Genomic DNA, 16,806 nt, shown 5'->3' on the forward strand with positions numbered 1-16,806 from the left:
ACTTGACAAAAGTAAAAAAGTCAAATCCAAAGTTACTAATATCAAAACAATTTAATTACTAAATTGTTAATCACTTGATAATCATTTCCGTTCATCTGAAGCAATTACAAACTCATAGATTTCGGTTAATTGTCACTTAAGTTAAATGTTAACAATCACAATAGGAAACAATTAAAATTGCACACAGAGATTCAATGATTTAGTTTGTAAATACAAAATCAAACAATTTGATTGTGTAATTGTGATGATTACAAACTGATTATGATTAAGATTATGATTCAAATGATTAGGTTGATGGTGATGACGATTTAACAAATAATAAACATCATTTGAGTTCCGCCTTCAATTTAGATAACTCCTCCTTTGGAACTGTAGATTGGGAGGAGTTTAAACTAAATACTAGTTTTCTAATTATAATTAACAATTAACTAGTTAATTAACAATCTATCAAAAACAAAGAAAACAAAAGGTTCATTTTTTGCTGTAACGAACTGGAAACAATTAACAATTGAGCCGAATTTATTAGTCACATTGAAGCTTCTCGTCTCAACGAATCAAACAATCAACTCAAATTAGTGACAATTAAATTTAATCCGATTATCGTAAGTAATTGTATTCTCAGTGTTTCCTAAAAGTTCATGATCAGAACAACTTTCTGCTGGTTGAAATGATTTTAGAAGGTTAAAAATACAATCAGCTGATTATAGAGATTCAGGTAAATAATATTTACAATCGTGAAGATATTTATCATCATCATGATTCATCATCTTCTTCATCATCTTCATCATCATCTTGTTCTTACCTTGAAAATGATGAACACAACTAATTTGAAAGAGAAGCAAAAGTTTGAGAATTTTTTTCAATTTTCTTTTTTCTTTCCAATGATAATAATTAACTTAAACTCTCATGTCAATTATGGTTAACCTCAAGGCGTAAATTAGTAAATTAATCAATTGATTAATTATCCTATCACCCAATACATTTACCACCATCACCTTGGATCGTTTAATTGATCATCTTTATCCTCATCCTCCTCCTCATCATAATCATCATCCATTTACTTTTGCCTGAGGTCACAAAATGAAAATCGTTTGTTAAGATGAAATTTCAATTGTAAAACAATTTACTCGTTAAAAAATTAGTAAACAATTTAAAATATTATTGAAAAATTTAACAATTAACCTTAATCATCAAATATATTGATCAACACAAATTGATTACTATCTTCATCCCTAACAGTCACTATTGTTTATTTCATTCATGTTATTGGTTGGAACAATCAAATTGCAATTATCATTAACGTTACCAGATAATTTTTTCACTACAATCTGTCATCGGTCCTATTTTTTTATCCATATCTTTATCTTCATCTTCATCCTCATCCTCATCACCAACCGCACACTCAGCATCTCTTAGCATCATCTTAACATTTGCCAATTTCAATTTCAATTTTAAATTCAGATTCGATTCCAACTTCATCATCATCTTCACCATCTTCATCTTCATTATCTATTTATAGTCTCATTTAAATCTATTATTATTACATCATGATAAATATCCTAATCCTCATCCTCATACTCATCTTCATCCTGATCTTTATCCTCACCACCATCATGATAATGATGCTGATCATCATGAAGATGAAGAAGATGATGATGATGATGATATTTGAGTGATATGATTATCAATGAATTCACACCAAGATAATTACAAGTGTGTTAAACATAATAATAATTATCAACATCATCAATTTTCACAGACTCGATGATAACAATTTGATTCACAATCAACCAATAAATCGTTCAAATAAAATAGTAGCAAACTAAATCTATCTGGGCAGTTATCAACATTTTAACAATCAAATGAATTAACTAAAACAACGGGATGAATACAATATTGGTATAATCATTAATTTCAATTTGAGATGTTTAATTGCTTCCAATGATTAAACATCGATATGCAAATAAATAGGTCTAAGTAATCAATTTCTTTCATTTAATTGTTTATCGTGTCAATTGTAATAATGGTTTAAAGTGATTAATATGATGACTTAATTGTCTTTATCTGAAACTAAATTAAGTTCATATGTCACAGTGATTAATACTCATTTAGAACTGTTTTGTTTTATTCAATCAATCAAATCTGAGCTCAAATTGATTGCAATTAACTGATTGTGTGATAAATGAAAATATTGTTGGTTAATCATGATCATTGATTAACAATTATTTCAAAGCAATTAAGCTTCAAATGCTTTTGTATATCAAAAAGTCACAAACAAAAAACTTAATCAAATTTATTAATTATCCCAGTGGATACGATACAATAAAAAACCTTTAATTATCCCATCAGTTAATTGTTATTATCTTAATTGAAAAATTAAACTTTGACAAACAACTATTAAGGTCAATTGGAAATCATTATTAAATCAATTGCGTGAGTTGATCAATTTTAAAGTTTAAAATGAAAAACAAAAGTTTCGAGAGCGATTCGAGTTTTTAATTGTTATTAGTTAAGTTAATTACTCCTGGATTACTGTAAATTATAATGATTTCATCTCTTGGATGATAATTTAATGATCAGTATGATTTAAGACTAATTATCTTATCGCATTGAACATTAGAACTTTTTTTTAATCGAATCTGTTTCTCTCTTTCTCTTTCCACTCGTCTTAATGATTACTAATCATTAGCAGTTTCATCAGATTGATTCAAACAATATAATGATTAGTTAATTATCATCTAAATTTCTGATGGAAAAATAAATCAATAACAAAACGATTTGTTTATTATTGGAAAGAAAGAAAGAAGAGAGAGAGAGAGGGAGAGAGAGAGAGAGAACTTCGAACTAATCTAAATACAGAACTTTCTTACTCATCCCTATCTTTTTATCCTCCCACTTCCTCTTCCTCTTTATAAGAGCAGTTTAACCAATCAAGTTGGAGAAAAATAATTCAACTAATTTGCATATGTGATGATAATGGTTATACTTTTAACCCGCAATTTGATGACAATTAAAATGACAATAATGATGACTGAGTAAACTGTCATCATTAGAAGGAGGATATTTCCTGTCTTAAAGTCACCAATTTGAAACCACAAAACTGTTTGACCAGAACAACAGAATAAGAAGAAGATGAAAAGAAGGAGATGATGAGGAAGATGAAGAAAAAAAAATTCGAATGGAATTTTCATCCTCATCATCTTTGTGGTTTCAAGTGAACCATTTAAAGTCTCAATGAGTCTCAGTAGCATCAAGAGTGTAAATGAGCTTCTTGACGGGAGATGTCAGGAAGACAGAGAGAAGATGATAAACTATTAATATAAAGAGAGAGAGAGAGAGAGAGAGAGAGAGAGAAATATGTATCTTATTTATCTTCCAAAAATATTTGTTTTCATCTCAATCATCATTTGCATCCTCATCATTTACAATAAAATAACATTCATCAAACTCAGTCAACTATTTGCTTTACTTTCTTAACGATAACAATTAACGATGAACCATGTTAATTGTTATCATTACCATAGGTAAATTGTCCTAAATCAGTTATTTTACAAGATGAAAATGATGATGATGATGATGATGAAAGATGCTATCAAGATTAGTAGATTAGATTAAACCATTTGATTGTTTTAATAATAGTTAACTGGATAATAACCAAGAAGATGATCTTGATTAGAGGAAAAAGTCAAAAATGATAACATTATGATAACGATGATGATGATGATGCTGGTGATGAAATTGATTAAAGCCTTTACTACAATTATCCACCAAGGAAGATGATTTAGAAATGATAATCGGTTTAAGTGTCATTAACGAGTGATTAGTTGATTAGTTAAACGGGAAAATAAATTAAAGAAGCTAAAAAAACATAACAACAACAATTTAAATCCAAACAACAACTTCCACTGACAAGGTTAACATAATAGGTTAATCAGTTGATTAGTCAAGTTAGTTAGCCATTTACATTGACACGGAAGATGAAGATAAGATGATAGAAAGAGAGAGAGAGAGAGGTAGATAATAAGAAAGAAGATGATAAAGAGAAGAGAAAGAGAAGAAGCAGAAAAAATAAAGAGCCTGAGGCGAAATGTTATGAAGAAATTGATGAAAGATAAAAAAATTAACCATGAAAAAGAAGATGAGTTTTTCATGAGAAGAAGATCATCTTCCTTCATCATCTTCTTCTACATCTTCATGTAAGTTGAGTATCATCAGCATGAGGTAAAGAAGGAAAATATTTCCAAACTGACCAGTGGTCCAACAAGTGACCACTGATTGTAACTTATCAGTTGCAGATCAATGGACAAACTTGATCCCTTGTAAGTGTTACAAGTTTATCTTAAGGCAATTGTATTAGTTTTCCTTGTGAATGACTTGCAAAAAAATAGACCCACTGGTCATCTGATGGTCAACATTGATTACTGATTGTTAATTGTTAACAATCAAGCCAATATTGGTTACGTTTATGCCAATAAGCAATCAGGGAAAGAGGTTAATTATCAACTAGATTGATTTGTGATTAGATTATTATTCAATTATGATGGTTGATTTTGTTTCAACTAATTTGATTTTTTCGTTTACCTGATCAATTGATTAACGATTTCCAATCAATACTTTTATTTAATTGTTTTGGTCTTTATTTGTTTATTATTTTTAATCAATTGTGCTGATTGATTTTTAATTTATTGCCTTCTATTATTAATTACTTTGTAATATAAATAAATAGTTGATTAACTTTAATTTTCCGTTTTAATTGCAATGAACAATTAACTTAATTATTACGTTTTAAGTGTTCACATTTTTCAAACCAATTAAATTGTTTGACAGTTTTGATTGATTTTACTAAATTAACAATTAATATCATTTAGTCAATCAATCATAATATTAGTTTGATTTGATTTGTTTTAATTGATTTTAATTTTTTTCCCCCTAATCAATAGTAATTAAAGTTAATCATAAGTTTCCTAGATGTTTAATCACAATTAGTTAATATGAAACATTTACTACACTAATTGTTGTTACAATTTCACAACAATTTATAAATCAATTGATATTTAAAAATCTACCACTGAATTAAATATTGATTTTATTATACTTTTGATTGATTAGAATCAAATTTAATTACTGATTTAAGATTTGGAAAAAAATTAACAAAATAAAAACAAGGATCACGATCAAATTGTTTATTTTAATTAACCATTTATAATTAAATACAAGATTTAATCATAATTAAAGGTAACACTAACACTTGATTGAATGTTGCTAAGTTAATTATATCAACATGATAACAGTTGATTGATTACAATTAGATTTACAATTTGAAAGGTCAATCAAATGATGATGATGATGATAATCACAATTAACTAATCAGGAATTAGAAATTGAAAAAAAAACAATCAAATCAATTCAAGTTCAAGACAATTGATTAAACAATTAGTTTATTTAAACCAATTGACTTGAGATATTAAGTTGATGAACATTAATTAAGATATTTCTTATGTTAATTGTGATATTAAAGTTAATTAATAACAATTTCAAGTCAATTGTTAACAAGGGAAAACAATTTAAACTTGTTGGTATTCCCATTAAAAATTTAGCTACACAATTGACACAATTAGTGAGTTAATTAATTACATTTTAATCTTGTGTAACAATTAGGTTAGTTATGGTTGATTGTTAATTGTGACCACCAACATTGAAGTTAATTGTTGATAAACAAACAAAAGGCAACATACAAAACCATAGACAACAACATTTAATCAACTAATCAAGTTAGGAATCTCTTAATTGTTGATTAAATACAAGTATCATGAGAGAAATCATCTCAAACTTGATATAATATTAATATAATAAGTATCACATGGAAATTAACTCATAATTAGAACTCGAAATATCAAAACAATTTAGGAGGAAATTTTTTTTCTCCACTAATTAGAACTTTAATTAATTTCTGCTCATCATCATCACCATGGATCTCCCACCTACTCCACCCACTTTCATCTTCTTCCGTCTACTAATCATTATCATCTGATTTCTGTCAATAAACTGAATTAACGGTTACAGAGAATGAGGAAAACCAATTGTATCACCGATTCCCAAATGTTGTGTTTTAGAAAATTATCAGAGAGAGAGAGAGAGAGAGAGAGAGAGAGAGATGATAAATATGATGATGAGAAGGAGCAAATACAGAAAATTAGCTTTGTCTCCAAGAATCAATGGCGATAATTATGCTTCGCTATTAGTAAATTGTTCACTAGATAAATTGGTAAACGATAATAACAGACAAAAAAGATAATGATGAAATTGTAACCAATCAAGATGAAGATGATGATGATGATGATGATGAGTAAGATGAGAGATAATATCGGAAGAGAGAGAGAGAGTGAGGTGATCCATCATCAAATTACTCCATCATTAATGAAATGATTTACTAAATTGTTCTGCCTCAATAGTAACTACTGAAGATGAGGAAGACGATCAAGATCCTCTTTTCAGTCAATTCATTCAGAGATTTTTTTTCATCTTTATCTTCATCTTAATCTATGGATCTATTATGAAGATATATACTAGAAGATGATGAAGATGAAAACACTGGATTAGATGAGTGATTAACAAGGTAAATCCATTGATCCATTAAATTTACAATTAAAGGTAAACTCATTGATCCGACAAATGAAAACTGTTGTTACCTTTGTGAATATAACAACAATTTGAATTAACAACATGCAATCACAATTTAATTCAACAATTAACTCAAAGAGAAATGTAATTTACCATTAACCTTATGTTGATCAATCCAACAATTAATTACTAATATCAAATTGCTATTGTATTTGACATTGGTCACTTTGATTGACCATCGGAAAAGATTTTGGTTAAAATTGTGATCAGTTTGATTTGATTCGGTGATCAATTTGATTAAAGCTCATGTTATCATGATTAGTTAATTGCTTGAGGTTTTCCATCAATGATAACAATCAGTGGTTATGCTAGCTATTTATCAATCTAATCATTAGCAAAATTTATTAAACCATTAACCGGATTAATTTTAATCAACACACACAAAAATTTGTTATATCTGATAATCAAAATGTTCATCATCATAATTTACAAACTAAAAGTTGAACAATTAACTACATAGAACTGTGTAATTAATTAGATTTTAAACTAAATTATGATTAATCAATAACAGTAAGATGTTAGTAGATGAACATCTCAAAAACTAATCAACAACAATTAACTAACCAAATTAAAAGAAAAAGATAAACAATTAACTAACAATCTGTCAAAATATAAAAGTTAAAAATTTTTCCCCTTGAAAACTCAATGAGATTCAGTTAATCATTTACTGTTAATTGTCAACAATTTAGCTAACACAAAAACAAACATACCGAGAGCAATTAAAGTTCACTACAACTGGAAACGATTAAATCAAATTAATTATTACAGGTAATCATCATCATGATTAACAGGAGAGATCAGCAATTAACAATCAACATAAATTATATTAATCAAGCAACGAGAAAAAAAAACAAAATGAAAAGTAAATTTTAATCAAATTTGTCGTTATGATTTTAATCAATTTGCGAACTGCAAATGATCAGTAAATTACTGTCCCTTATCATCAACAATCAAGAATCATAATCATAATTAATTTAGTAATAATAATGATCAAGTTTAAATGAGTTTCCTAAAAAAAAAAATTTAAACTAAATTAAAAGGTAATAACGATAAATTGTTTGGTGAAATTCAAACAAATATTGAAATTTAATTTCTTGCTAATTAACCTTTTCCTTTATAAATATATTATTTAAAAGCTAATGACAATTAAATTAACCGAATCAAATTAGCGTGAAAATGAGCATTAATTATGTACATTAATGAAATGATTCATGAAACTAAATAAATTACGATGATGATAATTAAAAGGTAAATCAATAAATGAGCCTTTTAAATAATATTTTTTACTCCATGATGATGATGATAATTGTAACTGACAGTTAATGTAATCATTGATTACTTATGGTTAATCTGTTGAGATGAAAACATCATCATCATTATCATCATCATTTAGTAAGATATTATCATGATTATCATCACACCTTATCTCATATGATTTTCATCATTCTCTTCATGGGAAACATGCAACTCTCAATGGCCACACGCATTAGTTTTAAAATAATAGGATGATGATGATTATTATCATGAAGATATTAAGATGATGATGAAGATGATGTTGATCCTGAAAGTGGTGATCATCATCATCATCTCTCTGCCTCACTGACACCACATCTCAACAGGGTGTCCTAAATGATCCTCATATCATCTGATATCGACGAGTTCTAAACAAAGAAGAAACTTTTCTTTTAATATTTATTTCTTTCCCTTTCTTGTATCTCTCTCTTTTAATCTCTCTCACACTTAGAGAGTCACTTTTCCATCCTCATCATTTCCTGTTCCGATTATTACTTGTCTCCTACTCCTCCCATTTTGGATTATCTTTTCCATTTGTTACTCTAACTGTCACAAACCATGTCGAAAGTTAATCTCTTTCAGCATTTTGTTAATTTTCGAGTTTTTTTCTTCTTCAACTTCTTATTCCATTGAAACCAATTATAACTATTGTAATTATCATCATTGTCGTCTTATCATCACAGTAATTAAGTTTTTAAATTAGTTAAAAAAAGTTAAACACTATAATTGCCTCAATTTACAGATTCGAGGAGAAAAAAAGTTCTAATAAGATTATGAACACGACAAAACGGGTCGACCTTTAGGCTAACTGACCTTTCACTTTGACTGACCCTTAGCGTTTCATTTTGTAATTTAATTGTAACAAAGTTTCTTAAATTGTGATTAATTGTTTTGCCTTTTTGTTTGTTTGTTTGTTTTTCATTCACCGATAAATCAATTGATTGCAATTAACAACACAATCATTGGATTAACATTAATCATTATTCACTTTGTACTTTTTTATCATTATCATTATGGTCAAGTGAATGGTCAGTTGTGGTGAAAATTGTTTCAATGGTAAAAGATTTAAAACTAATTGTACTTCAATTTGTCCAATTGATTTTTACCCAAGTTGATTAACCTGTTGATTGTTTCAAGGATTGATCATCCTAATTGTAATTTGATTAACTCGATGCCACACTTTGCAATTTAATCAGTTACATTATCTTTAGATGTCAAATTTTACCAATGTAATTGAAATGTGATCCTTAATTTCAATGATTTAAATTGCAAATTACAATAATTATTAATATATATATATAAATTGCAATTAACTTTGATTATCATGTTGTTGTGGTTCTGATGACAATCTTGTTAATTAGTAGCAATGATTTTGTTTTTGCTGCTCATTTCTTGATTTAATTTAATTGCAAAGGAAGCAAGAGCAAAAATCAACAGGTAAATTAAAACCTAAGGTTAATTGAAAACTCAGATAATCAAATGAAAAAAAATCTCACTAATCAAAACCTTCAGAGGATTAAGATAAATCATCTTAATCATTAATCAGATTCAAAGGTAATCAAATGAGAAACCCAAATGATTAGTTAAACTAATTCAAGTTACATATCATATTTTTGTTGACAGAATTAACTTTTTTTTTCTTGCAAAATTAAACATAATTAATATTAAATTTTATCGTAATTAATAGTTGATAAATGAGTACAATGATTAGTATGGACAACAATTTAATCTCAATCTCATCTAAAACAATTTAAAACATTGATTGTAATCAATTGAAAATGTTACAATTTGTTGATGATAAACTTTTTCCATTCGCGACTTTTGTTGATTGTTACAACTTATTAGAATTAGATTTGATTTGATTTTCATGTTTATCGTAATTTGATATTAATCAACTAATTAATTATGCAAGAATTTTCAACAATTCTAATTAAAATCAATCATTAATCAACTATAAATATATTTAATTTTGCTTTTTTAAATACTTTTAATAAGTTAATCCTATTAGGAAAAGGAAACTTTTTTTTACCTCAAAAATTAATTAACCATCAAAGTGATTAACATTTAATTTAGTGGATTAAGATTGTGATTGTGTCAATTTAAAGGTATTTAAACTGATATCTAAAGATTTTAGCAATTTAGTAAGTTAATTAACTGCATTGATTAACAATTTCCAAGCTAATTGTTAATTATTATTATGCAAATCCAACAAAATTAAAAAATTTATGATCAATATTGTTCATTATCAGATGTTAATTACCATTAATTGTTACCAATGATTAGTTGATCAATTGAGAAGGAGATATTTACAATCAATATATTTAATTGATCACAAATAGTAATTGTAATTAATGAAGTAATTAAATCATCAAATCAGATGATTTTCCTCCTCTTTTAATCATTACTATTAATCTAATTGTTATGACCAAAGGTAAAGTCGTACGTTAATATAACGTGTTAATAGTTAATTAAATGATAACCATTAACAATTAACTCACCGATAATTATATACAACTATCTAATCTCAAATTAATGGTCTTAATTAGTACTTTAAATATATTGAATATATCATCTTTGTTTGTTTTTACACTTAATTGTATGTTAATTGTTGTTGAAGATTAACAATTAACAATCAAGGGAAAAATATTTCCTATTCCAGTTAATTGAAAGGTAATCAAGAAACTAAATTTGTTTGCTAATAATTTATTTCAATTGATGATTGTGGTAACAATTTAACTCCCAATTGATATATAATAATAATGACGCTGTTAAATTGTGATAACAATTTAATAGATTAATCATCAAATTTGGATTTGCGGTTGGGTGAAAAAAAAGTAAACAATTTAAGTCAATTACTGGCCCATGTTAATGGCCCTTAATCAAATAGTAACTACATTTGGATAATTGTCCGAATCAAATTGTATTTCAATTGATTGTTGAATTAAATTATTCAATTCTCGTTTAAAATTAAAACTAATAAATGATAATACAAATTAAATCAAATATCTCACCTTATTATTATCATCGTCATTTTAAATAATCAAAGGTAATCAAAGTTTTTTTACTCCATGATTAAAATAAATCGTTACAATTTATGAATATTAACTTGATTGTGATTCATTGATAAATACAAATTTCTGGCCAATTAAATTAATAGTGAATGAAATTAGCTAAATTGTGATTATCTTTTCACTTTTGTAGCGTGTTAGTTTATGGTTTAGTGTAAAGGTGAAAACTTTTTTTTCTTTGATTGTTGATTGTTGATCGTTGATTGTTGATGATTAAATAGGATATTTTATCTTATTAGTTTCATTATCATCATTTACGTGACTGATTTATCCTGATGATTTACTAACAATCAATGGTGATAACCCTTCATATTAACTGGTCCATTAAACTCCTTTAATCATCATCCATGTTATCATTAAATTGTTTGCTAATCATTTTTTTCAGTTTAAATTGTTGATAAAAACTTTTTGATTGTTTGTTTTGTTTTGCTCGTTTTTTTCATCATCATGATTTAAGTTAACAATTTGATCAATAATTTGATTTTTTTTTCGTATTTGCTACCTTTTGTTGTTACTATTCCTATGATTATCTGTTGATTGTTGTCGCTAAATTGTTATTATTATTAACAATTTGTACTAAGTTAATCAGTTTTTGATTGAACACTTAATCAAATAACCAAACATGTTCATCTTTTTTTTTCTTCATCACTATTAATTGCTTGGTAATTGGAATTGAACATTATCAACATGATATACTTTGATTGTTAGACAAATTGCTAAGTTGGTGCTTTTTATTGTTGCTAATTTGATCATCGATTAGTTAACAATTTAGTTGAACAGTTGATTATTCAATTGAATGGTTTTCCTTTCATCATATTTAAAGTCTCCTCATGATTATAAGTGATTAAGTCACTCAAATTTATTCATTCATTTCTGGGAAATTCAGTGTTTATTTTTACATCTCTTAATTGTTAATCAAACTTTTCCAAATCAAATTAAAACTAATTAAAATCAATTGATTGAGTGTTAACAACGCAACAAATGGCTCCATCTACTGAGAGTAGCAATCAACTTGCTAACATTAATTTCTTGAGGAAAACTAAATTGAAAGTTAATTAACTTAATGATCAACAATTGAATCACTGATCAATCAGGTTAGAGTGAAAGTAAATTGTATCAAATTTAAATCAATTATTGATCATCTCGATGACGAAATGTTTGTTTAGTTTGTGAGGAGATCAACTTCTCTCCCCTGATTGTAACCATTTACAATCAACAATCATCACCAACACACAATCAACAATAACAATTGGTTGATGATGATGATTGTTGATTGCTCAACATTGTGTTGTAATCATCATCATCACCTTACCCTGACCCAACTGACCATTGGTCAGAGATAAGATGATGATGATGAAAAGACTCACTCTAAATTTTGTATATAAGCAGAGACAAAATGAAATTAAAATTATGTTTACTTTGAGATCTTCTCTTGTCTACATCTCTCTCTCAAACTTTGGTTTCTTAGCTTTTACTTTGTAAAAGCTGATCAAAGTTTTCCCTCTCCTCTCTTACTCTCTCTCTCTCTCTCTCTAAGGTACTCGAACCCCGATACCGTCACATTTGGCGCAGTCGTTGCTCTGATCGAACCGATCTTCCGCTACTTGGCCTCTACCTCCGTGGTTTCTCTGTTTGTGGCTCCCTTTTGGTGGCGCTCTTTTTGTGGCTCTTTTCTGTGGCTTATCTGCTCTCCTTGTTGTCTCTACTTGTCGGCACTACTTTTATCGTCCTTGTTGGTCTCATTGGTCTTGACTCTTCCTTCAGTCATTCTTGGCCATCTCGTGGTAATCAACTGATCTTGGTGATCCTTCCTGTCTCTGGATAAGCTCTTAAAACATAGAACTGCATCTATCTCTCCTTTATTGTAATCTCTCATTTTCTTGCTCTGATCCATTGTTGTATCATCACCACTTGATCTTTTGTTGTTACCACCACCTACCGATTGACTTTTCTTATCCATTCACCTTCCTATCTGTCTTGAGTCTCCTTTCCTTGTAGATTACATGTCAGGAACGATTGTATCTCTTGATCCAAAGTCTTCTTCTTGCTCTGAGTTGACTCCTACCCCGATAATTGTAGATCCGTCCGCTCCTCTCACTGACCAGCCATCCGTTACTCCTATTGTAGATCCTTCTGATCCTATTAGTGATCCTCCATCCGTTACTTGTATTGTAGATCCTTCTAGTCCTATTACTGATCCGCCATCCGTTACTCCTATTGTAGATCCATCTCCCACCGTCCAACCAGTCCATAAGACTATTGTAAGCTCCACCCGCTCTGATTCCACTCTCGATTCGTCCAAAATCACCTCTTCGTCTGCAACAGCCTCAACCGACTCCAACCGCAAGTCCCGCCGTCAACTTGCTAACGCCCGTCGTAAAGCTGCAAGGCAGAAAGAGATTGAGGCTAATCGAATAACTGGTGAACAATCAGCTCGTCAATCAGCTCATCTTGCCAGTAAAGCTCGTCAGCTGTCTCGAAAAGCTTGTCACCAATTTAAATCCGCTTTAACTGCTGCTGGTGAAGCTGATAAAGTAGCTAAGTCAGCCAAACCATCCGATTTTTCGTCCAGCCGCCACTTTAAACAATTTAAGAACCAGCATCCAACTCGTCAAGCATCCAAGGAACTTCTTGATCTTGCTACGACCACAGCCACCAAAGCTATCCAATTATCAGCCGCCTCTAAATCCAAATCGTCCGATCCAATTATCCCATTACCATCTCCTTGTCAAGGTCTTGATCATATCCACCGCCGTCTTTTCTAAATCTTCCGTCCATTTTTTTTTCTCTCCGATTAATCTTCTCTTGGGTTTCTCCTCTTGATTAACTTTTCCTCCGTCCGTTTGATTGTTATTTTTCTTTTTCTTTAATTTTCTCCAAATAAACCGAGTTTTTGTATGAATACACGTCTTCAACTAAGAATGGCCGCCGAGAAAAATACGTCCACGTTAGACAGCAATTTCCTCAAGTTTGACGGAAATAGTAATGAAGTCCGTATCCAGTCCTGGCTCAAAGTATTCGAACTGCATACCCATGGTTGTACTGATGAGATTCGAATACAAAGACTCATGTATTGTCTCAAGGGTGATGCATTTGAATGGTTCGCTGAGGAAATAGCAGGTTCTGCCATTTCCAGATGGAGTACAGTCTCTGAGCGTATGATTAAACGTTTTGGTGTCTCCACTGCTCAGCCGTTAATCCAAGCCCAGCGCTTGCATCTAAAACAGGGGGAAACAGTAGAAAGTTACTTCAAAGCTAAAACGAAGTTACTTAAACAAACAAAACTTTCTACTAAGGAGATTTGTGAACAACTTACCGAAGGTTTACCTAAAGAATGGAAGATTCATCTCTTTACTCTTGATGCTTCTGACCTTGATACCTGGTTCAATAAAGTTCAAGAACTAGAACTTCTAATGAATAGATCTCGACCTTCATCATCCAATTACAAACCGAAAACTTTTACAATCAAACAAAAACAGAGAAACTCACCCGATTTTAAACCTTTTAACCCTTCTAATCAAAATAATTATACACAAAATCAATCTACTAATTTTACAAATAACTCTTTTACAAAAAATTCAGCTTCTTTGTCTCGACATCACATGACAAATCCTGGTAACAATCGTCCATCAACTCCATGTCGTTATTGCATCGAAAATGGACAAACAGTTTATCATTGGCATCGTGAATGTCCAAATCGTCCTTCGTCATCTACAAGCACAACTATGGTTATGAACGAAAGATCCGTTGTACCAACTGCAACTGAAACATCACCTTACCAATCACCATCGCAATATGTCAATTCACAAGACTCCGCTCCTCCAGTCACTCTACACACGAGTCTAGGTCCGGTCTTTAAATTGATTGACGCTCCTGTGATAATAAATGGTAATCCGGTCAAAGCTTTCATTGACAGTGGGTCAACTCTTTCTCTGATGAACTCCAAGCTTCTTCAGAAACTGAACCTCGAGTTGACTTCGAACAAGTCACTTGCCATAGGTCAGGCCATTGGGGCTTTTAGAACATTAGGTTTCGTCTCTACTCCGGTCACTCTGTACAATAAAACGGTTATGCTTGATCTTCACGTCGTCGATGGTTTTGAGTATCCAGTCCTCCTTGGTCTCGATGCTGGATATAAGTTTGCTATCAAGCTCGATCTTGCTCGTCGGGTTGTTACCATTCCATCAACCAATCTCCACGTCACTGTAACCCTTAACACCAAAGTAGATCATCATGAACAAATTACAGAGTTTTTACGTCTTAATAAAGACATCTTTGCTCAGAATGATACCGATATTGGTCGTATCTCGGTTGCCAAACACCAAATCACTACTGTTCCGCATCCACCTATTCAGCTTCGAGCTTATCGTCGTCCTCAATCCGAGTATGATGAAATTCATCGTCAGGTCCAAGATCTGAAAGAAAAAGGTCTTATTCGAGACTCTGATAGTCCATGGGCGTTTCCTGTCACTTTGGTGAAGAAGAAAGATGGTAGCACACGTATGTGTATTGACTATCGTCGACTTAACTCTATCACCATCGATGATAAAATGCCACTTCCTCGCATCGATGATATCTTGGATCGTCTTCGTCATGCCAAGTATTTTACTACTCTTGATGTCGCCTGGGGTTATTGGCACATTGAGATGGATTCCGATTCCGTCCGTAAAACTGCTTTTGTCACACATGAAGGTCATTATGAATGGCTCGTAATGCCCTTTGGTCTTAAAAATGCTCCCGCTACGTTCCAACGTATTCTCCAGCTCGTCCTTGGCTCCACTCTCTATAATGGTGCAATCAATTACCTTGATGATGTCATCATATACAGTGAAACCATTGACCAACATCTCGCACTTTTAAAGATCATCTTTGACAAATTCAGAATGCATAACATCAAGCTCAAATCACCAAAATGTAACTTCCTTAAGACACAAGTTGAATACTTGGGTTACCTCATCAGTTTTAATCAAGTCGAACCATCTCCATCGAAAATTGAAGCTGTTAAGTCATTTCCGGTACCAAACTCGGTAACTGAAGTCCGTCGCTTCCTTGGTCTCTCCAACTACTATCGCCGTTTCATCCCGAACTTCGCCAAAATTACCGAGCCTCTTACGAAACTTCTACGTAAGGACACTTCGTTCCATTGGTCCAATGATCAGCAATCCGCTTTTAACACCCTCACATCGGCTCTTACCTCCAAACCAGTACTTGCTCTTTATGATAAAGATAAATCTTGTATTTTATACACTGATGCATCTAAAATAGGCATTGGTGCAACCTTAGCACAGAAAGGTGATGATGGTATTGAACATCCCATCGCTTACTATTCTAAAGCTCTTAACAAACACGAATCCAATTACATGGCATTCGAACTAGAATGCTTAGCTGTAATCCGTGCTGTTCGTCACTTCGAAGTTTATCTTGGTCTTCCATTCACTGTTGTTACCGATCACAATGCTCTACGTTGGCTTTTCTCTGTCAAAGAACCCATTGGTAAAATCCATCGTTGGTCTTGTAAGTTGTCGACCTACACGTATGACATTGTCCATCGCCCTGGAAAGAATCAACAACACGTTGATGCCCTTTCTCGCGCTCCAGTAACACTCCATCTTCAGCCCAATGAGTTGATCCAACATCAACAGTCTTCTGACCTCTCTTACGTCAAGAATCCGATCCAAAGTGATGGTCTTATTATGATAAAATCCAATCATAAACTCCGTGCCGTCGTACCTGAATCATTACGTCCTCAAATTTTAACTGATCT

At 30.8% G+C, this 16,806-nt stretch overlaps 1 protein-coding gene across 1 annotated transcript; it reads left to right on the forward strand.

Moving 5' to 3' along the window:
• Window positions 1-13,045: 13,045 nt before the first annotated feature.
• Window positions 13,046-13,807, forward strand: LOC128392017 (uncharacterized). The gene has a single exon (XM_053351986.1). The coding sequence runs from the start codon at window positions 13,046-13,048 to the stop codon at window positions 13,805-13,807; it is 762 nt and encodes a 253-aa protein (XP_053207961.1).
• Window positions 13,808-16,806: the final 2,999 nt, after the last annotated feature.

This window comes from Panonychus citri, unplaced genomic scaffold (assembly GCF_014898815.1).
Source record: "Panonychus citri isolate SS breed McGregor unplaced genomic scaffold, ASM1489881v1 Contig00135, whole genome shotgun sequence".
Taxonomy (NCBI): Eukaryota; Metazoa; Arthropoda; class Arachnida; order Trombidiformes; family Tetranychidae; genus Panonychus; species Panonychus citri.

Excerpts from the sequence above, each read along its gene's own strand:
- LOC128392017 (XM_053351986.1), top strand. The coding sequence starts at position 13,046 with ATGTCAGGAACGATTGTATCTCTTGATCCAAAGTCTTCTTCTTGCTCT.